The sequence below is a fragment of the Lipotes vexillifer genome, unplaced genomic scaffold (assembly GCF_000442215.2).
Source record: "Lipotes vexillifer unplaced genomic scaffold, Lipotes_vexillifer_v1.1 scaffold624, whole genome shotgun sequence".
Taxonomy (NCBI): domain Eukaryota; kingdom Metazoa; phylum Chordata; class Mammalia; order Artiodactyla; family Lipotidae; genus Lipotes; species Lipotes vexillifer.
Window position 1 is genome coordinate 404630 of NW_006771007.1, and position 27041 is coordinate 431670.

Sequence of the window (27041 nt, forward strand, 5' to 3'; positions counted from 1 at the left end):
GGAATACGGCAGATGAATCAGAACTTCCCAGCCAAGCTGTAACAGGGTTTGCCTGGTCATCAAAGAAACATGTGGTCTTGTGTTATCCTGATGGAAGATTATGCGTTTTCTGTTGACTAATTCCAGATGCTTTTCGTCAAGTGCTGCTTTGAGTTGGTCTAATAGGGAGCAGTACTTGTTGGAATTAATCGTTTGGTTTTCCAGAAGGAGCTCATAATAGAGGACTCCCTTCCAATCCTACCATATACATAACATCACCTTCTTTGGATGAAGACCAGCCTTAGGTGTGGTTGGTGGTGGTTCCTTTCGCTTGCCCCACGATCTCTTCCGCCCCATGTTATTGTACAGTATCAAAGGAATTCACATAACCAAGCTGGTGCAAATGATTTTCACCGCTTGATTTGGATATTCTGAATATGTCGGCTATCTCCCACACGGTATAACGTTGATTGTTCTCAGTGAATGTCTCGATTTGATGGTTATCAACTTCAACTGGTCTACCCAACTGTAGAGCATCGTCCAGCGAGAACTCTCCAGCATGAAACTTCGCAAACCACTTTTGACACGTTCGGTCCGTCACAGCACCTTCTCCATACACTGCACCAATCGTTTTTTGCATTTCGGTTGCGTTTTTACCTTTCTTGAAATAATAAAGTATAATATGCCAAAAATGTTGCTTTTTTCCCTTCCATCTTCAATATTAGAATCACTACACAAAAATTCACCAATTTTGATGAGTTTTTTTAAATGCATGCTGATATGACAGCTGTCACATACAATCTAACAAAATTGTTTTGAATGAAGTTAAAGACTATTAAGTGCTACTAGAGCCATCTTATGGAAAAAACTGGCCAAACCTGTGGCCAACCCAATAGAAGGAATTTAGTACCTATCTTAAGACATTAGGGAAATAACAGTAAAAGAAAGCAAAATAAAGGAAGAGGGAATTAATAAAGATAACTGAAATCAAAAATTATAAATATAAAGATATGAAATTCTAATATTTTGGGCTCTCTGAAAAATGATTAATAAACCTGATGAAAGAAAATATGAAGGCAAAAAATACATGAGAGAAGATATGAGAAATGCAACATAGCCAGCTCTGGAAGAGTAAAAGAATTATAAGAGAATATGATGTGCACATTTGACAACAAATTTTCCTAACCTTTTCATATGAAACATTTCAAATACAGAACAAAGTTGAAAATCTTAGTGAGAACATTCGTAATATCTGCTGTCTAGATTCTACCTTTCACATTGATAACACAGTTTAAATCTTAAGTAATGGATTACTCCTAATCAAAATATAAACCCAAAATGTACAGGAGGAAAAGAAAAGTTAAATAGGCCAGTTATTAAGACGATGTAGAAAGGGGATTTAAGCTCTTTTTTTCCCCCTCTTAATACCAGGGCAAGGAAGCATCCCAAGAATTTGCAATGAGAAATTGTTTATAATAAAGAAAACTTGGATCAGTCCAAATGCCCACCTAAACTGAATGGCTAAATTGTGTTAGAATGGCTAAATTGTGAATGGCTAAATTGTGTTAGAACTATCTAATGACATACTATATAATAGTTAAACTAGAACTATACATATCAAAATACATAAATATAAAAAATGCATTATTGAGCAAAATAATTTGCAAAAGGACACATACCATGTGATAACCAATTATATCTCCTAAGTAGCAAGGAATAATTGGAAATTGCAATTTTTAAAAAGTACCATTTACAGTAGCACCCAAAAATGAAATACTTAAGTATAAATAACAAAGTATGTGTAGAATCTGTATGCTGATAACTAAAAAACACTGTTAAAAGAAATCGAAGATCTCAGTAAATGGATTGGTTGGTTGGAAGACTCACTGTTGTTAAGATGTTCATTCTCTCCATATGACCTAGAAATTCAAAACAATTATATCAGAATCCCAGCAGGAATGTTGCTACATGTTGACAAGCTGATTCTAAAACGAATATGGAAAGGCAAGGAACTAGAATAGCTGAAACAATTTTGATAAAGAAGAACAAGTTTGAAGAATTCATGTTAACTGATTTCTAGACTTACTCTAAAGGTATAGTAATAATACATGTATGGTATTGGCAAAAAGGTACACACACAGATCAGTGGAACAGAATAGAGTTCAGAAATAGACCCAAACACATATGGTCAAGTGATTTTAAAAAGGAAAATGGTGCAATGTTAATTTGGCATAGAAAGGATGGTCTTTTCAATGAAAGGTGCTGGAACAATTGGACATACATATTCAAAAAAATGAATCTTGACCTAACTCTCATACATTATACAAAATTTAACTCAAAATAAACTATAGACCTAAAAAGTAAAACAAGAAACTAAAACTTCTAGAAGGAAACATATGAGAAAATCTTTTTGAAATTTTGGTTAGGCAGAGAGTTCTTGGATATAACAACAAAATCATGATCCAAAGAAAAAAATCAATAAATTGGACTTCATCAAAATTAAAATATTTTGCTCTATGAAAGACACGTTAAGAGAATGAAAAGACAGTCCACAGACTGGCAGAGAATATTTTCTTTCCTTTTTTAAAAAAATTTATTTATTTGTTTTTGGCTGCGTTGGGTTTTCATCGCCGCGCACGGGCTTTCTCTAATTGCGGCAAGAGGGGGCTACTCTTCATTGCGGTGTGTGGGCTTCTCGTTGTGGTGGCTTCTCTTGTTGCAGAGCACAGGCTCTAGGCGCACAGGCTTCAGTAGTTGTGGCTTGTGGACTCTAGAGCACAGGCTCAGTAGTTGTGGTGCACCGGCTTAGTTGCTCCACGGCATGTGGAATCTTCCCAGACCAGGGATCGAACCTGTATCCCCTGCATTCACAGGCGGATTCATAACCACTGCGCCACCAGGGAAGTCCCCTGGCAGAGAATATTTTCAAATCACATATGTGACAAAGGACTTGTGTCCAGAATCTGTAAAGAACTCTCAAAACTTAACAAGGTAAAACAACCGAATTTTAAAATGGGCTAAAGATTTGAACAGACATCTCACCAAAGAAGACAGATATATGGCAAGTAAGCATGTGAGAAGATGCTTTAAATAAGGAAATTATATTGTTAGGGAAAAGGAAATTAAAACCATAATCTCATACTCCAGTACAACTATTAGAATGGCTAAAACCAACCAAACCAGAAAAGCCACCTGACAGTACCAGCTGTTGGTGAGGATGAAGAATGCAGAGAAACTCTCATATATTGCTGTCTTCTTCTTAAAAAGTTAAGCATACCTTATGACCAATCAATCCTACATGAGATAGTTACCCAAGAAAACCTATGTTCACACAAAGACGTGTACATGAATATATTTATAGTAGCTTTATTTGTAATTACTCAAAACTGAAATCACCCAAATTCTCCTCATCTGGGGAATGGACAAGCCGACTATGGTTCATCCATAGGTGGAATACTATTCAACAATTAAAAGCAACAAACTATTGATACTTGCAAAATAAGGATAAATCTAAAAGACATTATGCTAAGTGAAAGATGCCAGGCTCAAAGGCTTTCTTCTCATTTATAAGAGTTTCTAGAAAAGACAAAATTATAGGAATAATAAATAGATCAGTGGTTTCTAGAATTTAAGGGTGAGGTGAGAGTTTGACTATAAAGGGATGGTGCAAGGGAGTTTTTTCGGGGGAGTGATGGAACTGTTCTGTATTTTAATTGTGGCAGTGGTTACATGATTTTATGCATTTGTTGAAACTCATGAAACTGTACACCAAAAAGAGTCAATTTTACTAGATATAAATTTTAAAATAAAATTTAATATATGGCTCAGGAGAAAGAAGCTGAGAGACTATCAGCTCTTTCTCCCTACCCCCGCCCTGCACAAAAAAAATCTTACTGAAACTCTGGACAAATGGAAAGCCATGTTCTTAGATGGTTTATAGATGCCAGTTTTATCCAAAATTTTATATATATGTTTCCAATTAAGATTCCAGGGGATTCAATCTATTTTATTTTATTTTGTATTTTATTGATTTATTTATTTACTTTTAAACTTTTTATTTTATATTGGAGTATAGTTGATTAACAATATTGTGCCAGTTTCAGCTGCACAACAAAGTGATTCAGTTACACATATACACGTATCTATTCTTTTTCAAATTCCTTTCCCAATTAGGCTGCCACATAATATTGAGCAGAGTTCCCTGTGCTATACAGCAGGTCCCCGTTGGCCATTCATTTTAAATATAGGACTGTGTACACATCAATCCCAAACTCTCTAATCATCTCTCCCCCCCATCCTTCCCTCCTGGCAACCACAAGTTCGCTAAGTCCGTGAATCTGTTTCTGCTTTGCAAGTAAGTTCATTTGTATCATTTTTTTAAGATTCCGCATATAAGGGATATCATACAATATTTCTCCCTCTCTGACCCACTTCACTCAGCATGACAATCTTCAGGTCCATCCATGTTGCCACAGATGGCATTACTTCATTCTTTTTAATGGCCAAGTAACATTCCATTGTATATATGTACCACATCTTCTTCATCCATTCATCTGTTGATGGACATTTAGGTTGCTTCCATGTCTTGGCTATTGTAAACAGTGCTGCTATTGTAAAGTTGCACTGAGCAGCTTATGGGATTTTAGTTCCACGACCAGGGATCAAACCCGGGCCCTTGGCAATGAGTGCGCAGAGTCCTAACCAGTGGACCACCAGGGAATTCCTGATTCTTTTTTATTTTAATTGAAAAATATGATCTTAATTTTTTTATGGAATATAAATAGATTAGCCAAGAAAATAATGAAGAATAGGAAAGTGACTTAGTCTTACCAGTTATTAAACATACTGAAAGCTACTGCCATAGGAATAGACAGATTGGTGGAAGGAAGCAGAACCCATTGTAGCTGGAAATTTAATATACAACAAACATGTTATTCAAGTCAGTGAGAAATGAATGGTTCAAGTGGTGCTAGCAAAACTGATTAACCATCTAGATGAAAATACTGCATGTACAGAAATGGATTCCAGATGGATTAAGAAGTTAAATATAAAAAGTAAAGTCTTAGAAGACTAAAATTTAGATATTTACATAAGAGATATTCAATAAGGTAAAAGATATTACTGAGTGACTATGGAGTGTACTAAATGGTCATTATCTGAAGAAAAGACTCTTCTGTGCCAGTCTTCTCCCCCTAATTTTCCAGATATAACTGCAGTTATTCATTTGTATATCTGTCTAGTCCTTTTTCAATACATTTAAATATATACTAGAAAGCATAGCATTATTCGGGATGGTTCTTCTTTTATGTACAAAGTATATTATAAATTTTCTTTCAGATCGATTTTTTTCACTCAACAGTAGGTCTTACAGATCTATTCATATTAGTACACATAGATCTAGCTCATTCGTTTAACTGTTACTTGTTTATAACCAAGTTTAGCATACTGTGACCCATTTGATCCTGGACAGGTTACTTAACCACCTTAAGCTCAGTTTTTTTTTTTTTCAAAATGGCGATGACAATAGTAGTGACTATCTCACTAGGTTGTTGTAGGGACTAAATGTGTTAATACACAAAAAAAATTTAAGACAGTGCTTGGCATATAATACAGTTTGTTACTGACATTTTGATTATTTCTAATTTTTCACAATTACAGACCATGCTGCAACTGACTGTCCTTTTACATATTTTCTTATACACATCAAGGAATAATGTAAATAACCATAAATGAAATTGCCAGAGCTCTGGTGTGCTGCTTAACTAGGGTTACTATGAAGTCTTAAAAAAAACCTCTTTTAACAGAAGTCTTTTCCTTTTATCAAGTTGCCATTTCTTCTTCTCTCTTGAGTTTGATAAAAATACATTCTAGGGACTTACCTGGTGGCGCAGTGGTTAAGAATCCGCCTGCCAATGCAGCAGACATGGGTTCGATCCCTGGTCTGGGAAGATCCCACATGCCTCAGATCAGCTAAGCCCACGGGCCCTAGAGCCCGTGCTCCACGACAAGAGAAGCCCACACACAGCAAATAAGACCCAACACAGCCAAAAATAATTAAATAAAAAAAAATTCTATCAAGGTATACATTTTTTATCTTAAAAAAATCTTTTGTTTGAACCCTTCTCATATTTCAAACACTACTGTGGATTTATTTATATATTTCTTTTTTCTTTTTGGTGGGGTTTAGGAAGGGATGGGAATTAATTTAATATGTTGTTAAGCATCTTGAAATGGAAATCATACCTAAATTTTTAACTAGCATATTTGAATATTTCTCTATCAACATCAAAGCTTAAAATAGTTCTGTCACTCCTTTCTCTCCTGCTCCCCCTTGCAGAAGACAGAAGTAGTTTTTATTCTTCCCTCTCTATTAGATTTTAATGAAATAATCTGGAATTTTAATTCCAGACTTAACTTTTTGCATTACAGTTGACCTTTGAACAACGTGGGGAATACGGGTGCTGGCCCTGAGCAGTTGAAAATTCATGATAACTTTATAGTCGGCTTTCCATATCTGCAGTTCTGCATCCAAGGATTCAACCAACCACCTATCATGTAGCAATGTAGTATTTATTGAAAAAAAAAATCCATGTGTAAGTGGGTCTATGGAGTTGAAACTTGTGTTGTTCAAAGGTCAGCTGCATATATCTTCTATTTTAATTACTGTTTAGAAAATTTTACCAAACATATTAGCCACAATTACTTAGGCTTCATTTTTTTTTAACATCTTTATTGGGGTATAATTGCTTTACAATGGTGTGTTAGTTTCTGCTTTATAACAAAGTGAATCAGTTATACATATACATATGTTCACATGTCTCTTCCCTTTTGCATCTTCCTGCCTCCCACCCTCCCTATCCCACCCCTCCAGGGAGTCACAAAGCACCTAGCTGATCTCCCTGTGCTATGCGGCTGCTTCCCACTAGCTATCTCCCTTATGTTTGGTAGTGTATATATGTCCATGCCTCTCTCTCGCTTTGTCACAGCTCACCCTTCCCCCTCCCCATATCCTCAAGTCCATTCTCAAGTACATCTTTGTCTTTATTCCTGTCTTACCCCTAGGTTCTTCATGACATTTTTTTCCTTAAATTCCATATATATGTGTTAGCATACGGTATTTGTCTTTCTCTTTCTGACTTACTTCACTCTGTATGACAGACTCTAGGTCTATACACCTCATTACAAATAGCTCAATTTCGTTTCTTTTGATGGCTGAGTAATATTCCATTGTATATATGTGCCACATCTTCTTTATCCTTTCATCTGATGATGGGCACTTAGGTTGTTTCCATCTCCTGGCTATTGTAAATAGAACTGAAATGAACATTTTGGTACATGACTCTTTGAATGATGGTTTTCTCAGGGTATATGCCCAGTAGTGGGATTGCTGGGTCATATGGTAGTTCTATTTATAGTTTTTTAAGGAACCTCCATACTGTTCTCCACAGTGGCTGTACCAATTCACATTCCCACCAGTAGCGCAGGAGTGTTCCCTTTTCTCCACACCCTCTCCAGCATTTATTGTTTCTAGGTTTTTTGATGATGGCCATTCTGACTGGTGTGAGATGATATCTCATTGTAGTTTTGATTGGCATTTCCCTAATGATTAATGATGTTGAGCATTCTTTCATGTGTTTGTTGGCAGTCTGTATATCTTCTTTGGAGAAATGTCTATTTAGGTCTTCTGCCCATTTTTGGATTAGGTTGTTTGTTTTTTTGTTATTGAGCTGCATGAGCTGCTTGTAAATTTTGGAAATTAATCCTTTGTCAGTTGCTTCATTTGCAAATATGTTCTCCCATTCTGAGGGTTCTCCTTTGGTCTTGTGTATGGTTTCCTTTGCTGTGCAAAAGCTTTAAAGTTTCATTAGGTCCCATTTGTTTATTTTTGTTTTTATTTCCATTTCTCTAGGAGGTGGGTCAAAAAGGATCTTGCTGTGATTTATGTCATAGTGTTCTGCCTATGTTTTCCTCAAGAGTTAGACAGTTTCTCGCTTTACATTTAGCTCTTTAATCCATTTTGAGCTTCGTTTTCTGTATGGTGTTAGGGAGTGATCTAATCTCATACTTTTACATGTACCTGTTCAGTTTTCCCAGCACCACTTATTGAAGAGGCTGTCCTTTCTCCACTGTACATTCCTGCCTCCTTTATCAAAGATAAGGTGACCATATGTGCGTGGGTTTATCTCTAGGCTTTCTATCCTGTTCCATTGATCTATCTTTCTGTTTTTGTGCAAGTACCATACTGTCTTGATTACTGTAGCTTTGTAGTATAGTCTGAAGTCAGGGAGCCTGATTCCTCCAGCTCCATTTTTCGTTCGGAAGATTGCTTTGGCTATTCGGGGTCTTTTCTGTTTCCATACTAATTGAGAAATTTTTTGTTCTAGTTCTGTGAAAAATGGCAGTGGTAGTTTGATAGGGATTGCATTGAATCTGTAGATTGTTTTGGGTAGTAGAGTCATTTTCCCAATGTTGATTCTTCCAATCCAAGAACATGGTATATTTCTCCATCTATTTGTATCATCTTTCATTTCTTTCATCAGTGTCTTATAATTTTCTGCATACAGATCTTTTGTCTCCTTAGGTAGGTTTATTCCTAGATATTTTATTCTTTTTGTTGCAATGGTAAATGGGAGTGTTTTCTTGATTTCACTTTCAGATTTTTCATCATTAGTGTATAGGAATGCAAGAGATTTCTGTGCATGAATTTTATATCCTGCAACTTTCTCAAATTCATTGATTAGCTCTAGTAGTTTTCTGGTAGCATCTTTAGGATTCTCTATGTATAGTATCATGTCATCTGCAAACAGTGACAGCTTTACTTCTTCTTTTCCGATTTGGATTCCTTTTATTTCCTTTTCTTCTCTGATTGCTGTGGCTAAAACTTCCAAAACTATGTTGAATAAGAGTGGTGAGAGTGGGCAACCTTGTCTTGTTCCTGACCTTAGTGGAAATGCTTTCAGTTTTTCGCCATTGAGGATGATGTTGGCTGTGGGCTTGTCATATACGGCCTTTATTATATTGAGGAAAGTTCCCTCTACACCTACTTTCTGCAGGGTTTTTATCATAAATGGGTGTTGAATTTTGTCAAAAGCTTTCTCTGCATCTATTGAGATGATCATATGGTTTTTCTCCTTCAATTTGTTAATATGGTTAATCACATTGATAGATTTGCGTATATTGAAGAATCCTTGCATTCCTGGAATAAACCCCACTTGATCATGGTGTATGATCCTTTTAATGTGCTGTTGGATTCTGTTTGCTAGTATTTTGTTGAGGATTTTTGCATCTATGTTCATCAGTGATATTGGCCTGTAGTTTTCTTTCTTTGTGACATCCTTGTCTGGTTTTGGTATCAAGGTGATGGTGGCCTTGTAGAATGAATTTGGCAGTGTTCCTCCCTATGCTATAGTTTGGAAGAGTTTGAGAAGGATAGGTGTTAGCTCTTCTCTAAATGTTTGATAGAATTCACCTTTGAAGTCATCTGGTCCTGGGCTTTTGTTTGTTGGAAGATTTTTAATCACAGTTTCAATTTCATTGCTTGTGATTGGTCTGTTCATATTTTCTGTTTCTTCCTGATTCAGTCTTGGCAGCTTGTGCATTTCTAAGAATTTGTCCATTTCTTCCAGGTTGTCCATTGTATTGGCATAGAGTTGCTTGTAGTAATCTCTCATGATCTTTTTTATTTCTGCAGTGTCAGTTGTTACTTCTCCTTTTTCATTTCTAATTCTATTGATTTGAGTCTTCTCCCTTTTTTTCTTGATGAGTCTGGCTAATGGTTTATCTATTTTGTTTATCTTCTCAAAGAACCAGCTTTTAGTTTTATTGATCTTTCCTATTGTTTCCTTCATTTCTTTTTCATTTATTTCAGATCTGAATTTTATGACTTCTTTCCTTCTGCTAATTTTGAGGGTTTTTTGTTCTTCTTTCTCTAATTGCTTTAGGTGCAAGGTTAGGTTGTTTATTCGAGATGTTTCCTGCTTCTTAAGGTGGGCTTGTATTGCTATAAACTTCCCTCTTAGAACTGCTTTTGCTGCATCCCATAGGTTTTGGGTCGTTGTATCTCCATTGTCGTTTGTTTCTAGGTATTTTTTAATTTCCTCTTTGATTTCTTCAGTGATCACTTCGTTATTAAGTAGTGTATTGTTTAGCCTCCATGTGTTTGTATTTTTTACAGATCTTTTCCTATAATTGATATCTAGTCTCATGGCGTTGTGGTCGGAAAAGATACTTGATACAATTTCAATTTTCTTAAATTTACCAAGGCTTGATTTGTGACCCAAGATATGATCTATCCTGGAGAATGTTCCATGAGCAGTTGCGAAAAATGTGTATTCTGTTGTTTTTGGATGGAATGTCCTATAAATATCAGTTAAGTCCATATTGTTTAATGTATCATTTAAAGCTTGTGTTTCCTTATTTATATTTATTTTGGATGATCTGTCCATTGGTGAAAGTGGGGTGTTGAAGTCCCCTACTATGAATGTGTTACTGTCGATTTCCCGTTCTATGGCTGTTAGTATTTGCCTTATGTATTGAGGTGCTCCTATATTGGGTGCATAAATATTTACAATTGTTATATCTTCTTCTTGGATCGATCCCTTGATCATTATGTAGTGTCCTTTGTCTCTTCTATTAGTCTTTATTTTAAAGTCTATTTTGTCTGATATGAGAATTGCTACTCCAGCTTTCTTTTGGTTTCCATTTGCATGGAATATCTTTTTCCATCCCCTTACTTTCAGTCTGTATGTGTCTCTAGATCTAAAGTGTGTCTCTTGTAGACAGCATATATATGGGTATTGTTTTTCTATCCATTCAGCCTATCTTGTCTTTTGGTGGGAGGATTTAGTCCATTTACATTTAAGGTAATTATCGATATGTATGTTCCTATTTCCATTTTCTAAATTGTTTTGAGTTTGTTATTTTAGGTCTTTTCTTTCTCTTGTGTTTCTTGCCTAGAGAAGTTCCTTTAGCATTTGTTGTAAAGCTGGTTTGGTGGTGCTGAACTCTCTCAGCTTTTGCTTGTCCATAAAGTTTTTAATTTCTGCATCAAATCTGAATGAGATCTTTGCTGGGTAGAGTAATCTTGGTTGCAGGTTTTTCTCCTTCATCACTGTCAGTATGTCCTGCCACTCCCTTCTGGCTTGCAGATTTTCTGCTGAGAGATCAGCTGTTAACCTTATGGGGGTTCCCTTGTTTGTTATTTCTTGTTTTTCCCTTGCTGCTTTTAATATGTTTTCTTTGTATTTAATTTTTGACAGCTTGATTAATATGTGTCTTGGCATATTTCTCATTGGATTTATCCTGTATGGGACTCTCTGTGCTTCCTGGACTTTATTAACTATTTCCTTTCCCATATTAGGGATGTTTTCAACTATAATCTCTTCAAATATTTTCTCAGTCCCTTTCTTTTTCTCTTCTTCTTCCAGAATGCCTATAATTCGAATGTTGGTGCATTTAATGTTGTCCCAGAGGTCTCTGAGACTGTCCTCAGTTCTTTTCATTCTTTTTTCTTTTTTCTGCTCTGCAGTAGTTATTTCCACTATTTTTATCTTCCAGGTCACTTGTCCGTTCTTCTGCCTCAGTTATTCTGCTATTGATCCCATCTAGAGTATTTTTAATTTCATTTATTGTGTTGTTCATCATTGCTTGTTTCATCTTTAGTTCTTCTAGGTCCTTGTTAAATGTTTCTTGCATTTTGTCTATTCTATTTCCAAGATTTTGGATCATGTTTACTATCATTTTTCTGAATTCTTTTTCAGGTAGACTGCCTATTTCCTCTTCATTTGTTAGGTCTGGTGTGTTTTTATCTTGCTCCTTCATCTGTTGTGTGTTTTTCTGTCTTCTCATTTTGCTTATCTTACTGTGTTTGGGGTCTCCTTTTTGCAGGCTGCAGATTCGTAGTTGCCGTTGTTTTTGATGTCTGTCCCCATTGGCTAAGGTTGGTTTAGTGGGTTGTGCAGGCTTCCTGGTGGAGGGGACTAGTGCCTGTGTTCTGGTGGATGAGGCTGGGTCTTGTCTGTCTGGTGGGCAGGTCCACGTCTCGTGGTGTGTTTTGGGGTGTCTGTGGACTTACTATGATTTTAGGCAGCCTCTCTGCTAATGGGTGGGCTTGTGTTCCTCTGTTGCTAGTTGTTTGGCATAAGGTGTCCAGCACTGTAGGTTGCTGGTTGTTGAGTGTAGATGGGTGCTGGTGTTAAGATGGAGATCTGTGGGAGTTTTTCGCTGTTTGATGTTATGTGGAGCTGGGTGGTCTCTTGTGGACCAGTGTCCTGAAGTTGGCTCTCCCACCTCAGAGGCACAGCAGTGACTCCTGGCTGCAGCACCAAGAGCCTTTCATTCACATGGCTCAGAATAAAAGGGAGAACAAGTAGAGAGAAAGAATTATTCGAAGTACAACGAAAGAAAGAAAGAAAGAAAGAAAGGTAGGAAGGAAGAAAGCAAGAAGAAGGAATGAAGGAAAGAAGGAAAGGAGGGAAGGAAGGAGGGAGAGATGGAAGGACAGTGGGAGGAACGAAGGAAGGAAGAAAGGAGGGAAGGAAGGAAAAAAGAAAGAAGGAAGATAAAGTAAAATAAAATAGAGTAAAATATAATAAAGTTATTAAATTAAAAATTAATTATTAAGAAGAAAATTTTAAAAAACACGGACAGATGGAACCTTAGGGCAAATGGTGGAAGCAAAGCTATACAGGCAAAATCTCATACTGAAGCGTACACATTCACACTCACAAAAAGAGGAAAAGGGGAAAAAATCATAAATCTTGCTTTCAAAGTCCACCTCCTCAATTTGGGATGATTTGTTGTCTAAAGGAGGGAAGGAAGGAAGGAGGGAAGGAAGGAAGGAAGGAAGGAAGGAAGAAGGAAGGAAGGAAGGAAGGAAGAAAGGAAGTAAGAAAGATAAAGTAAAATAATATAGAATTATTAAAATTAAAATTAATTATTAAGAAATAAAAAAATTAAAGAAAAACAAAAAACAAAAAACGGACGGATAGAATCCTAGGACAAATGGTGGAAGCAAAGCTATACAGACAAAATCTCACACAGAAACATACACATACACACTCACAAAAAGAGGCAAAGGGGAAAAAATCAGAAATCATGCTCTCAAAGTACACCTCCTCAATTTGGGATGATTCGTTTTCTATTTAGGTATTCCACAGATGCAGGGTACATCAAGTTGATTGTGGAGCTTTAATCCGCTGCTCCTGAGGCTGCTGGGAGAGATTTCCCTTTCTCTTTGTTCTCACAGCTCCCAGGGGCTCAGCTTTCAATTTGGCTCCGCCTCTGCGTGTAGGTGGCCGGAGGGCGTCTGTTTTTCGCTCAGACAGGACGGGGTTAAAGGAGCCGCTGATTCGGGGGCTCTGGCTCACTCAGGCCCGGGGGAGGGAGGGGCCCGGAGTGCGGGGCGGCCCTGCGGCTGCAGAGGCGGGTGTGACGTTGCACCAGCCTGAGGCGCGCCGTGCGTCCTCCCCGGGAAGTTGTCCCTGGATCCCGGGATCCCGGTAGTGGCGGGCTGCACAGGCTCCCCGGAAGGGAGGTTTGGATAGTGACCTGTGCTCGCACACAGGCTTCTTGGTGGCGGCAGCAGCAGCCTTAGCGTCTCATGCCCGTCTCTGGGGTCTGTGCTGTTAGCCGCGGCTCGCGCCTGTCTCTGGAGCTCCTTTAAGCAGCGCTCTTAATCCCCTCTCCTCGCGCACCAGGAAACAAAGGGAAGAAAAAGTCTCTTACCTCTTCTTCGGCAGCTCCAGACCTTTTCCCGCACTCCCTGCCAGATAGCAGTGGTGCACTAACCCCTTCAGGCTGTGTTCACGCCCCCAACCCCAGTCCTCTCCCTGCACTCCGACCAAAGCCCGAGCCTCAGCTCACAGCCCCGCCCTCCCCGGCGGATGAGCAGACAAGCCTCTCAGGCTGGTGAATGCCGGTCGGCACCGATCCTCTGTGCGGGAATATCCCCACTTTGCCCTCTGCACCCCTGTTGCTGCACTCTCCGCGGCACCGAAGCTCCCCACCGCCGTCACCTGCAGTCTCCGCCCGCAAAAGGTCTTCCTAGTGTGTGGAAACCTTTCCTCCTTCACAGCTCCCTCCTACTGGTGCAGGTCCCGTCCGTATTCTTTTGTCTTTGTTTTTTCTTTTGCCCTTCCCAGGTACGTGGGGAGTTTCTTGCCTTTTGGGAGGTCTGAGGTCTTCTGCCAGCGTTCAGTAGGTGTTCTGTAGGAGTTGTTCCACGTGTAGATGTATTTCTGGTGTATCTGTGGGGAGGAACGTGATATCCGTGTCTTACTCTTCTGCCATCTTCCCCTCCACCTCGGGAAACTTTCTTATTGTTTTGATTTTTTACTTTTTCTCACTTTGAGATACTGTTTTTCTTTTCCAGCAAAGGAAATTTTACTTACTATTTATTATTTATTTTTCCAGTTTTATTGAGATGTAATTGACATATCACAATGTAGAAGTTTAAGGTATACAACATAATGATTTGAGATGTATATATAGTGAAATGATTATCACAAAAGTTTAGATAACATCAAATATATTGTTTATCAAGGCATTGATTTATTATGCAGGTAGGTTTATGAAATAAACATAGTTATGAACATAGTTATGAAATGTAACAACTGCTGCATTTTGCTGTATGAGAGGAGTCAAAGTAACCACCTAACAAAGAATATCAATGATTATATAGGTAATGAGAAAAGAATTGACAGGTGAAAATAGATACATACATACACACATACATACAATAAAATAAAGCCCTCAGGGCTTCCCTGGTGGCTCAGTGGTTGTGGGTCCGCCTGCCGATGCAGGGGACACGGGTTCGTGCCCCGGTTCGGGAAGATCCCACATGCCGTGGAGCGGCTGGGCCCGTGAGCCATGGCCGCTGGGCCTGCGCATCCAGAGCCTGTGCTCCGCAGCAGGAGAGGGGACTGGGTACTGCAAAAAATAAATAAATAAAAATAAATAAATAAATAAAGCACTCATTTGAGTGGTGTTAGAAATGTGCAAGAGAATTTCTAGACTTTAATTTGGAACTTGATCTTCCATTTTAGGACCGGAAATTAACCAAAGCTGAGCAGCAAAGGTTCAAGGAAGAAGCAGAGATGTTAAAGGGTCTCCAGCATCCCAATATAGTTCGATTCTATGATTCCTGGGAGTCTATATTAAAAGGAAAGAAATGTATTGTATTAGTGACTGAACTTATGACATCAGGAACCTTAAAGACGTAAGTTGACCCTGAAAGTGCCAATGGAGTTTTATTTGGAAATAATTTTCAGGAGTCGCAAAAGTTGTTTGTAAAGTAACTCTACTTGATTAAAGAATTTCTAGAATCTGAATCTAGTGACTATGTTTCAGGGCAGGTTAAAAAATTTGGATGTTAATGAAGTTTGTTAGAAAATACAATGTTGAGAAATTAATATTTGTGGGATATCATAGAATTTTAGAATTAGAAATCATTATAGAGATAATATAATGCCATTTTGTAGAAGATGATGAAAGGTTGGGGACGTGGCCAGATTCACATGTCTAGTGAGCAGTACTATGTAATTATAGTCTATTGTTTTGTTTCTGAATACAGTATTTCATTTGATGGTATAACCACTTATTTGTGATTATTAAATGTGCGATGTACTTTTTCTGTTTCCTAGCATCTGTGCACTAAAATTTTACATAGTTAAACCCTCTGATGACTCTATTTAAGCAGTTATTAGGAAGTACAGAGGACTTTGTTTTTAAAATGTTGATGCCATTCCACAAAAGGTCACTCTGATTGGAATGATTCTTGTTTTGAATTAAAAATGCTAAACTTAGTAGGATGTCTTCTCTAAGAATGAGGCTTTAGATTTAATAATTTTTTGTCATAACAGACAATAGAAGATAACTCAGTGATGGCAATCATAATATATACAGTATCAACTAGCTTACATGATTTCCCCTAATGTGCTCATACAGTAAGCTAGGTATGTTTGTTTACATGTGGTTTTTGTTTCTTTGTGTAGGTACTTAAAACGATTTAAAGTCATGAAACCAAAGGTCTTAAGGAGCTGGTGCAGGCAAATTTTAAAGGGGTTGCAGTTCTTGCACACTAGGACTCCTCCTATTATTCACCGGGATCTGAAGTGTGACAATATTTTCATCACGGGACCCACTGGATCTGTGAAGATTGGTGATCTAGGACTAGCCACCTTAATGCGCACATCATTTGCTAAAAGTGTCATTGGTGATTAACATTTTATAGTTTGTTGGTTGTGTAAAGACAGATTTTTAAAATTGTATATGTCTAGAACGGGGATCAGCAAACCACAGCCTATGGGCCAAATTTGGCTTCACTGCATATTTTTGTGAATAAAGTTTTGTTGGAACACAGTCACACCCACTCATTTACATATTGTCTATGGTTGCTTTTTCACAACAGTGTCAGAGTTAATTAGTTGTGATAGAGCCCATGTGGACTACAAAGCCTGAAATATTTACTGTTTGGCCCTTTATGGAGAAATTTGCTGGCCCCTGGTCTAGAATGTGAATTTGCTTTGAAATATCTATTATATATTGACTGATTTTAGAGACATCCCAGTGTATTTCTTTTGTGATGTATTTAATATTATTGAAAGGTTCTGAGGACTTAAGAAATAGGATTTACTACTTCAGAAAAATTTAAATAACTAAAAACAAGGATAGAAATAAAAACAGATTTTGGTAATCATTACCTAATTTTGAACAGTGCAAATTGTACTTCATCAGTATGGAAAGTTAAAGAAATTAAGTTAAGGAATTATATGTGTATATATATATATTTTTTATATATGCTTTTAGGGAACAGAACTTAACTCAGATAATCCTTATGGCAAAGGGAATGTGATCTCAGTGGATACATTTTTTTTTTTGGTCACACTGCATGGCCTGTGGGATCTTAGTTCCATGACCAGGGACTGAACCCCGGCCCTTGACAGTGAGAGCGCAGAGTCCTAACCACTGGACAGCCAGGGAATTCTCTACATTTTTCTTTCTTTTTTAAAAAATGTGGTTGTGGTATTTTGTAGGCACTCCTGAGTTTATGGCCCCAGAGATGTATGAAGAGCACTACGATGAATCTGTGGACGTCTATGCTTTTGGAATGTGTATGCTAGAAATGGCTACTTCGGAGTACCCTTATTCTGAGTGCCAGAATGCAGCTCAAATATACCGTAAAGTAACTAGTGTAGGTATAACTTTTTTCTTTTTACTTCACAAATTGCCACATTTCATGGTAAAGTAAACTTAGAAGTCGACTTAGTCAAACATAATTTTGGTGTAAAGCAACTGTATTCCAATAACAATTAATTTTAAAAAACCTAATTTGGGGGCTTCCCTGGTGGCTCAGTGGTTAAGAATCTGCCTGCCAATGCAGGGGACACGGGTTCAATCCCTGGCCCGGGAAGATCTCACATGCCACGGAGCAACTAAGCTCGTGCACCACAACTACTGAGCCTGCACTCTAGAGCCTGCATGCCACAACTACTGAAGCCCGTGTGCCTAGATCCTATGCTCCGCAACAAGAGAAGCCACTGCAATGAGAAGCCCGCGCACCGCAATGAAGAGTAGCCCCCGCTCACCACAACTAGAGAAAGCCCACGCACAGCAACGAAGACCCAACAGAACCAAAAATAAAAACAGAAAAACCAAATTAAAACAAACAAACAAAAAACTTAATTTTGGTTTAGTTCTGTATAGCAGTGCTAAATTTAACATAATTGTAATGAAACAAGCTTTAGATTTATGCTATATACCTATACTCAAATGGGGTCATATAAAATGCTCTGTATTAGTATCTTTGGGGAAAATATACAGATATATCATCTATATCCATTTGTTTGTAAAGAATTTTTAGGTATTTATTAGATGGATCTTATTTTCCAAAGCTACATAATAAAGATTGGCTAAATGGTTTTGAAGATTTCTTCTGGTTCTAGAAGCCTGATTATGAAGTGGCATTCAATGGATACAGTATTTGGTTCCCTGCTATGAGTAATTTTTTGCATTAGAAATTACAAGGAATGCAAAGATGAGTAAGAAGTGTTTGCTACCTACAAAGAGCTTACATTTTTAGTAGGGCAGTAATATAAACTCACAAATAACTATAAAAATAAGAGAATAGGAGTATAGTAAGGGAGGTAGAAGCAAAGTGTAAAGATTGTTGAAAATAGGTCCTTTCATATCCAGTTGGATGGCTCAAGGTAGGCCACAAAAGGGATTGTTAGAGTGTTTCAGGTAACATACTAATAGGTACCATTTTTAAATACATAATATATGCCACATGCTTTTATCTTTATATTCCTACAAGATGGCACTGTCTTCAGTTTAGAAATGATGAGCCTGAGAATCAGAGGTTGTGACCTGCCCAAGTTCACACAGCTACTAGTAATGGTGGATTTTGACCTCAAGTCTGACTTTAGAGGTTTGTTTAGGGAGACAATAAGAAATCCAGAATTCTATATGACAAATGACCTAGTTTCTCCAACAAATCAATTTCCTGAAAGAAAAAAGGGGAAGGGACTGTTACAGAATACAAGAGACTTAAAGTAGTGATGAGCTGGTAAATGTTTATCAACTGATTCTCTGAAAAAGAAAAAGCACTGATTTCTAGCATTTGCTAATTTCCTTGGTGTAAGTGCTCCCACCATGACTGATTTCAAGTCACCAATGTGACCTCACTTGAATGCAGGGTTAAGAAAGTGTGCAGAGTGGCACTCATATAGTATTTCCACCATACGGATACAAAAGATGTAAACAACTGCAAGAGCATAAGTAATAGTAAAACGTAGTAAAACAATCAAGGAATTGTGTTTTCAGTATTTATTACCTTGGCTCTTAATATAATTTATTTAATCGTAAGTTTATATAATTTAAATTTTATAAATGGATGTATTTAATAATCAGCTTGCACAATTCCTGAAAATGTAATAGTTGGCTCTTGTGAGCTGGTATGAGCCGGTTCCATTGCACCATACATGTAATGTATGGACCTTGTTTGACTCCTGATTTGTACAGACCAACTTGTAAGAACACCTCATTTAGACAACTTGGAAAATTTGAGTATGGATTGGGTTTTAGATGATATTAAGCAATTATTGATAATTATTTTAGGTGGAATGATGACATGATATCTGTTAGAGATAGAAACTGGAGACTTTATGGGTGAAATGACATGGTGCCAATATTTGCTTTAAAATATTCCAGGATAAAAGTGGTGTTGGAGTAGCTAGCTGAAATGAGGTTAAGGAATGATGCTTGTTGTTGAAACTGGTGATGATTACATGGGACTTCTACTTTTGAGTATGTTTGAAAATTTCTATAGTAAACAGCTGAGAAAAAGAAATGGGACTAGAATGCCCTTTTAGTTTGGGCCCATATATTGTACAACCACAAATAGAAGAGTCCCATATAGAATAGAAGAGTACTTGATTTTTTAAGTTGCAGCTCCCCAATTATTTTCACCTAGGAGCAGAGAAAGGCAGTAATTATCCAGGGCTGGGGAATGGGTAAGAGATCAGTGGAAAGGTCGAAGAGGGCTTTTTATATAAGTAGAATAAAAAATTCCATTTTTTGTATGGTGATTTTATTCTTTTATATTCAGGTCACAAAAATGCCATATCACAATTCAGATTTCCATCTCTACTAAAGCTTCTTGAATTTGAGGCCCAAATTAACTCCTAATCTCACCAGATTTATCTAGGATATGGTACTTGGCTTTCTGATTCTGTATTCTGTGAGGTAGTGTGAAGACCCAGAACTAGATCTTAGATTGCCTCATTCCATGATAATTTTTCTATTATACCTTTCTGCTTATAGCTTAATTTTGAATTTTCTATTAAATGATGGCAATGTTCTTGTATTATTTTTTAAATCTAAAACCCATAAATTAAGGGTAACAGAATGTAAAATAAGTACATTTAGGCAGCTAACAGTTATTATAAGAACGTTTTGAACTATCTGGACCTCATTAATTTGATATTGAATTCCTAGAACCTGATAATTAGCTTGAGGTTCTCTCAATATTTTGGTATTGTTTAAGGATAAACATAATATAGATTTCTCAAAAGTTTATATATATATAACACTATATATTGTGTCTAGCCATTCTAGAAGACTTTGAAATATTGATTTGAAATGTTTGCGATAGAGAAGCCCTTATTTGGAATTTCTAAAAGTGTTTTTTAATAACTGATTTTTCTGATTTCAAAAAAATACTTGTTTATTATATTTTACTAATTGGGGTTATACTGTATGTACATTTTGGGATCCTATTTTTTTCCTACTTAATGTTGCAGCATGAGAACTCTCCACATTATTAATTACTATGAGAACATGTTTAGTTTCTGTGTATTAGCATATGCATATATATGTATATCACATAACTTATGTAATATTACCTCTGTTATTAGAGATTTAGATCATTTACAATTTTTCACTGTTATTTGTAGTGGCATGACAAAATCCTTGTCAAAAAGTTGTTAAACTTATACTGTGTGTATATATTTATCTCATTTAAAATTTGAATATGGTTTAGTGGTAAAAAATCATTATTTTAGTAATGATGTTGGCTTCGGCTTTCAGTTTCTTGATTTGTGACTAGAAACCGTTTTTCTTCTTCCAGGGTATAAAACCAGCCAGTTTCAATAAAGTCACTGATCCTGAAGTGAAAGAAATCATCGAGGGATGTATTCGTCAAAATAAATCTGAAAGGTGGGTGCATATATAGTGAAATGACATAACAGATGGATGAATTTTTCTCTTATCTTGAGCTGGGTCTTTTTCTGACCTTTGAATCATGCTGGGTATGACTTTTCAGTGGAATCCAAACCATACTGACTAGAGTGAAGTGTATCAGTGCATCTTGTTTGCCATTTTAAACTGATATCATGTGCTGAATTTTCCTTGAACCGAAATTTGGGTTGTGTTTGTCTGTGTGTGTTGTGACAAGATCACCTTCAGCCATCAGTTTAACAGTCAGTGGGCCCCCCTCCCAGGTTAACTTACTTCTAACAGTTGGTAAATAGTAGAGAGTTTCCTGCATTGTCACCTTCACATAAGTACTTAAATGGTTTTTTATGATAGTTTAAGAAAAAATTTAACCATCAATTCACCAGATGTTTTTTATTTGTCCATAATGTCCTGTGTCATGATAACGGTAAAGCTGATAGGGCTATTTTTGTTCAAGAAATAGTATTCTAGATTTATTTGTATCACAATTTCTATTTTTCTTATGGACAGTTCCTTTTAGTTTTAGCTTTTCCCTTTAATTTGAGCTTTGGACAGTTGCTGACTCAAACTGTTCAGTTAGTATTTTGATTTTTACCTCCTTATTGATTATGATTAATAAGGTGATAGATCCTTTATAGAAATTATTTCCACCAGCATTTCACTGACTGTCTCCCATTTTTATTAGTTATCTATCTAAGTTTAGTGTTGCATATCTGAAAATATAAAAAGTCACTAAGATAAAACCTGTTTAATTATAGCTTTATTACACAACATTCTTGGTGTTTGTGCCAACAGGCTATATCTATATATCTCTATATTTTAATTATGGTGAAATATAAATAACCTAAGAGTCACCATTTTAATCATTTTAAAATGTACAATTCAGTGGCATTATGCACATTCACATTGTTGTACAACCATCACCACTATTTCCAGAACTTTCTCATCATCCCAAACAGAAACTCTGTGCCCATTTAAACAGTAACTCCCCACTCCCTTTCCCCTCACCCCCTGCCAACCTCTATTCTACTTTGTCTCTACTTCTACGTAGGTACCTCATATAAGTAGAATCATAAAATATTTGTCCTTTTGCGTCTGGCTTATTTCACATAGCATAGTGTTTAAACGTTGATCCATGTTATAGCATGTATCAGAATTTCCTTTGTTTTTACGGTTGAATACTATTCCTTAGTGTGCGTGTGTGTGTGTGTGTGTATACACACACACACACCACATTTTGTTTATCCATTCATCTGTTAATGGACACTTGGGTTATTTCTGCCTCTTGGCTATTGTGAATAATGCGGCATGAACATTGGTGAACAAGTATCTTCTTGAATCTCTGCTTTTAATTCTTTTTGGTATATACCTAGGAGTAGAATTACTGAATCATACGGTAATAATATATTTAATTTTTTGAAGAACCACTATATTTTTTCCATAAAGCCTGCATCATTTTGCATTCCTTCCAGCAATGTGTGATGGTTCCAATTTCTCAGCGTCCTCCCTAACACTTATTTTCCATTTTTTGTTAATAGGCATCCTAATGGGTATAAAGTGGTATCTTATTGTGGTTTTGATTTGCATTTCCCTAAGGACTAATAACGTTCAGTATCTTTCCATGTGCTTATTGGCCATTTGTATATCTTCTTTGGAGAAATGTCTATTCAAGTCCTTTGCCTTTTTAAAAAATTGAGTTGTTTATTTTGTTGTTGTTTTTGAGTTGTAGTAATTTAGGCATGCTTTTTTTTAAGCTATGCTAAAACTACTGTGTTGAAATAGCCATTTTAGTTTGGTTTCTGACTGTTGTTTGTACAGCATTTTAATTATGATCTATTACTAAAGAACACTGGAATATTCAAAAGGATTTATGGCACATTAGTGTTTTGGAAAGAGCACAGGCTTCCACAGCAGAATAAGATTCAAATCTGGACTCACACTTAGCCAGTGTGATCTTGAGAAACTTACTTTAGCTGTTCCTCAAAATAGGTATTATTTTGATAGTTAAAAAGATAATTGGGCTTCCCTGGTGGTGCAGTGGTTGAGAGTCCGCCTGCCGATGCAGGGGACACGGGTTCGTGCCCCGGTCCGGGAAGATCCCACATGCCGCGGAGTGGCTGGGCCTGTGAGCCATGGCCACTGAGCCTGCGCGTCCGGAGCCTGTGCTCCACAACGGGAGAGGCCACAACAGTGAGAGGCCCGCGTACCACAAAAAAAAAAAAAAGTTAATGAATGCATATAAAATACCTAACAGAGTAATAAGTATTTAATGAATGATATTGTCTGCTGCTATTGCAGTGGTTACTCCTTAGTAAAAATATCTAGGCAAAACTTTCATTTAGAAGCAGAGTGATTAACTTGGTTATACCTTCTTAAACACATCTCACCTTAGCCTTAAGACTAATTAGTCTGAGCAAGCTTGTTCTTTTTTATAAAACTGTCTTAGTTAAGTGTTTGTCTCTTGATCACTGAAAATGTAGAAGGTTGAAAATCCTCAACTTACAGGCTACCGTGCTGTCAATATGCTTTATCTGTTTTAAATAGTGCAGGAGGGGCTTTCTACATACAAACTATGGAATACATCAGTTATAGCTCTCACTGGCCTGTAATATAGATAGATATTATTTATCTATTTTAGAAGGTGGTCAAAGAAAAGGAAATTAACTCTCCTAGCTTATAAAAGAATCTTTTGAACCTCTGTGCTTGTTTCTCTTCAGAGATGGTTAATCCCTAATATTAGGCTAGAGTTGTATCCATTATATGTATACTTTGGCCTAGGATACTGGACTTAAATACTTTAAGAAAACCATGTGACTTTGCTGAACTGAATTAGCTTCACCCATGGCGTTCCCTAAAGAGTGAAGTACACTGACTAGATTATTGTTAATAGAGTTAATGACTTCTATTTATAACATTTGTAAAAGTGTTTGAATTCCTAATTTACTTTAGAGTTTATATACCTCGAAGAGTTTTTAGTTTCCTTTGCCAACGATCTGTTGTGTGAGTTTTAGTAACTTAAGCCAGTGGCTTAGGGAAGATACTCAGTCCATCTAACATTTACTGCAGTACTTCTCTAATTATCTCTAGGCATACCTTTACGTATGTTAAACTTCAGTATCTAGATATGTTACTGTTAATAATCCTTAATTAAGATCACTACAAATGCATGTTAGTTGGGATTTCTTTGCATCCTTGGTAATAATAAATTGGATATAAGATTTGGTTTTTATAAAAAGGCAGATTAACAGTTTAATTAATAGAAAATTTTAAATCAGGTTGTTACTTCGACACAAATTTTACTAATTAAGTGCTCTATACCTTGTTTATGATTGGAAGAATTGATAACAGATTTGTATTTTGTTTATTAGGTTGTCTGTCAGGGACCTACTAAACCACGCATTTTTTGCTGAAGATACAGGACTAAGGGTGGAGTTAGCGGAGGAAGATGATTGCTCAAATTCATCTCTGGCTTTAAGGCTCTGGGTTGAAGACCCTAAAAAATTGAAAGGCAAGCATAAAGACAATGAAGCTATTGAATTCAGTTTCAATTTAGAAACAGATACACCTGAGGAAGTAGCGTATGAAATGGTAAGTGGCTTCCCCTCCCCTTATAGTATCAGTGTTGATTCCTTTCTCCTTCTGATTGCTTTCTTTCCTCTCATTTTCTTTATTTAAATTGTAAATTTTTTGTGAAATATATCTCTACAACAGAGTATATTAAATTTGTATGTACAGTATAAAGAGTAGTAAAACTCTACTTTTGTTAAGAAATAGAACACTACTGGAACTTTAGAAGCTACCTGTGTGCCCCTCCCCCACTTGCGTTCCTCTCCCTCATTACCACAGGTCATATCTACCCTGACTTTTGTGTTACTCATTCCTTTGCTTTTCATTACAGTTTACCTAAATAATATATATTATTTTGTTTTGAAAACTGGAGTGGCAAACACACACCTAGCTGGTTACTGAAGTTACTGTTAGGTGAAGTTGCCTAGGAGGGGATAAGCTGAACAGTCTCTAGGTCATAGTCTGGCTTCAGCTTCCCTAAGAGTTTATGAGAGCCGAGTCTAGGGAGGTCATCAGGGTGAGGTCACATGTGAGTCCAGGGAAACACACATGGCTCACCACAGTCAGGGCACCAGAGGGCTGTTGTGCAGACCAGAAAAATTAGTTGTCTGGTAACAATATGCTTTGACGGGGAGTGGGCCCCTCTGACTTCTCTACTTCTCATCTCCCCGTGACCCGCTCCCCCTGCAAGAGTAGAAGACAGCAGATAACTTCTGTTGGGTGGAATGTATGTCCATGCCCGATCCAGGCTGTGCAGTACTTGGAGGGAGGGTGTGCATGAGCTTCAGCAGCATGTGGTCAAATTAGCAAAATCCAGATACTTCGAGGCAGGCTCACCTGGGCATTCTGTCCTCAGGTTTAAAAGGAGTATGGGGGCTTCCCTGGTGGTGCAGTGGTTAAGAATCCGCCTGCCAATGCAGGGGACATGGGTTTGAGCCCTGGTCCGGGAAGATTCCACATGCTGCGGGGCAACTAAGCCCGTGTGCCACCACTACTTAGCCTGCGCTCTAGACCCCGCGAGCCACAACTACTGAAGCTTGTGTGCCTAGAGCCTATGCTCCGCAACAAGAGAAGCCACTGCAATGAGAAGCCCATGCACTGCAACAAAGACCCAACGCAGCCAAAAATAAATAAATTAAAATAAATAAATAAAAGGAGTATGGGACATTGACAATGGGTATCTTGGAGATGATAGCCTTTAACATGCCTATCTTTCTAGTCACATGGTTCTAATCTAGAATGATTGTCTTGGACATCTGCTACATAACTATCATACTGATCTTTCTTTTTACTATCATTCTAGACTTCTCTGCCTCTCTCCTGTATTGGAATTCATGTGTCCTAAATCCCATGTCTTTCTCTTTCTTTGCTTACCTTTTGTTTTAGTGGCTCACTTCCTCTGCCAACTTCTTAAGAAAGGGTATATGGGAGGTAAATTCTTTGAGACTTGCATGTATTAAAAACATCTTTATTCTGTCTTCATATTTAATCGATTATTTGGCTGGCTAAGTCATTTTAGGTTGGCAGTTAAAAAAATTTAAAGTCATTGCTCCATGATTTTCTAGCTTTCAGTATTGATATTGAGAAATACAAAGATGTTCTGTTTTCTGGATCTTTTGCATGTGATCCATATTTTCCTCTCTGGAAGCTTGTAATATCTTCTCTTCTCAGGATTATAAATTTTCACAGTGTGTCTTGATTGGGGTCTGTTTTCATCCACTGTGTTGGATACTCAGTGGACTCATATTCTTTAGTTTCTGGGAAATTTCTTAAAGGTATTTTATTGTTGAGTTCTTTCCCTTTGTTTTCTCTTTCTAGAACTGCTATTATTTGGATGTTTGGCCTCTTGGACTGTTTCTCCAATGTTCTTTTCTATTTTCTATCTTTTTGTCTTTTTATTCTCCTTTCTGGAAGACATTGTCAACTTTATTTTCTAACTCTTCCATTGAGTTTTTCGTTTCTACTATCTTCTTTTTAATTTCAAGAGTTCCTTTTCATTTTTTTTTTTTTTTTTGTCTGTTCCTTTTTTAGAGTAAACGTCTTGTTCTTTGTTTTGTGGATGCGATATTATGGCACCTCTCTGTAATTTTAGTGAAGAGAGTGTTTTTGACACTTTTTTTCTCCCTGCATAGTATCTTTTCTCCAAGTTGCTGGGGGTTTTTGTTGGTTTTGTGCTCCATCTTCTTGTTAGAGGCTTTTCTCCTATTTCTGGTTATTGGCTGGCTGCTTATGATCAATAGTAGGAGACTATTAGTTTTCTATTGCTGCATAGCAAGGTACCACAGATTTAGTGGGCTAAAACAACACCCTTTTATTATTTCAGTTCCGTGGGTCAGAAGTCCTGGTAGGCTTTACTGGATTCTCTGCTTAGAGTCTCACAGGCTGAAATCAAGGTTTGGTGGCCTGGACTCTTCGCTGGGGGCTCTGGGAGAGAATCTGCTTTTGGGCTCAACCAGGTTGTTGACAGAGTTTAGTTCCACGCAGTTGTAAGACTAAGGTCTTCATTTCCTTTCTGGCTGTTAGCCGGGGGTCACTCTCAGCTCCTAGGGACTGTTCTTCAGTCCTTTCACATGCCCCCACTCCATCTTCAAAGTCAGGAATGGCAAGTTTAATCCTTCACTAGCTGGTAAAAGGCTCACCCAGATCTTTCTGTCTTAAGGTCAATTGTGTATAGCTCAATAATGGGAGTGCTGTCTCATCATATTCACAGGTTTGAGGATTAGGATGGGACATCTTTTTTTTTTTTTTTTTTTTTTTTTTTT

General features: G+C 37.2%; 1 protein-coding gene across 2 annotated transcripts in view; it reads left to right on the forward strand.

Moving 5' to 3' along the window:
- Positions 1-27041, forward strand: part of WNK3 (WNK lysine deficient protein kinase 3) — a 156693-nt gene that overhangs the window by 16345 nt on the left and 113307 nt on the right. For both annotated transcript variants that reach the window (XM_007446476.1, XM_007446477.1), the window contains exons 3-7: positions 15024-15196; positions 15972-16192; positions 17013-17170; positions 20606-20694; positions 24081-24300. In XM_007446476.1, the coding sequence (XP_007446538.1) occupies positions 15024-15196; positions 15972-16192; positions 17013-17170; positions 20606-20694; positions 24081-24300 (861 nt within the window). The remainder of the gene's footprint in view (positions 1-15023; positions 15197-15971; positions 16193-17012; positions 17171-20605; positions 20695-24080; positions 24301-27041) is intronic.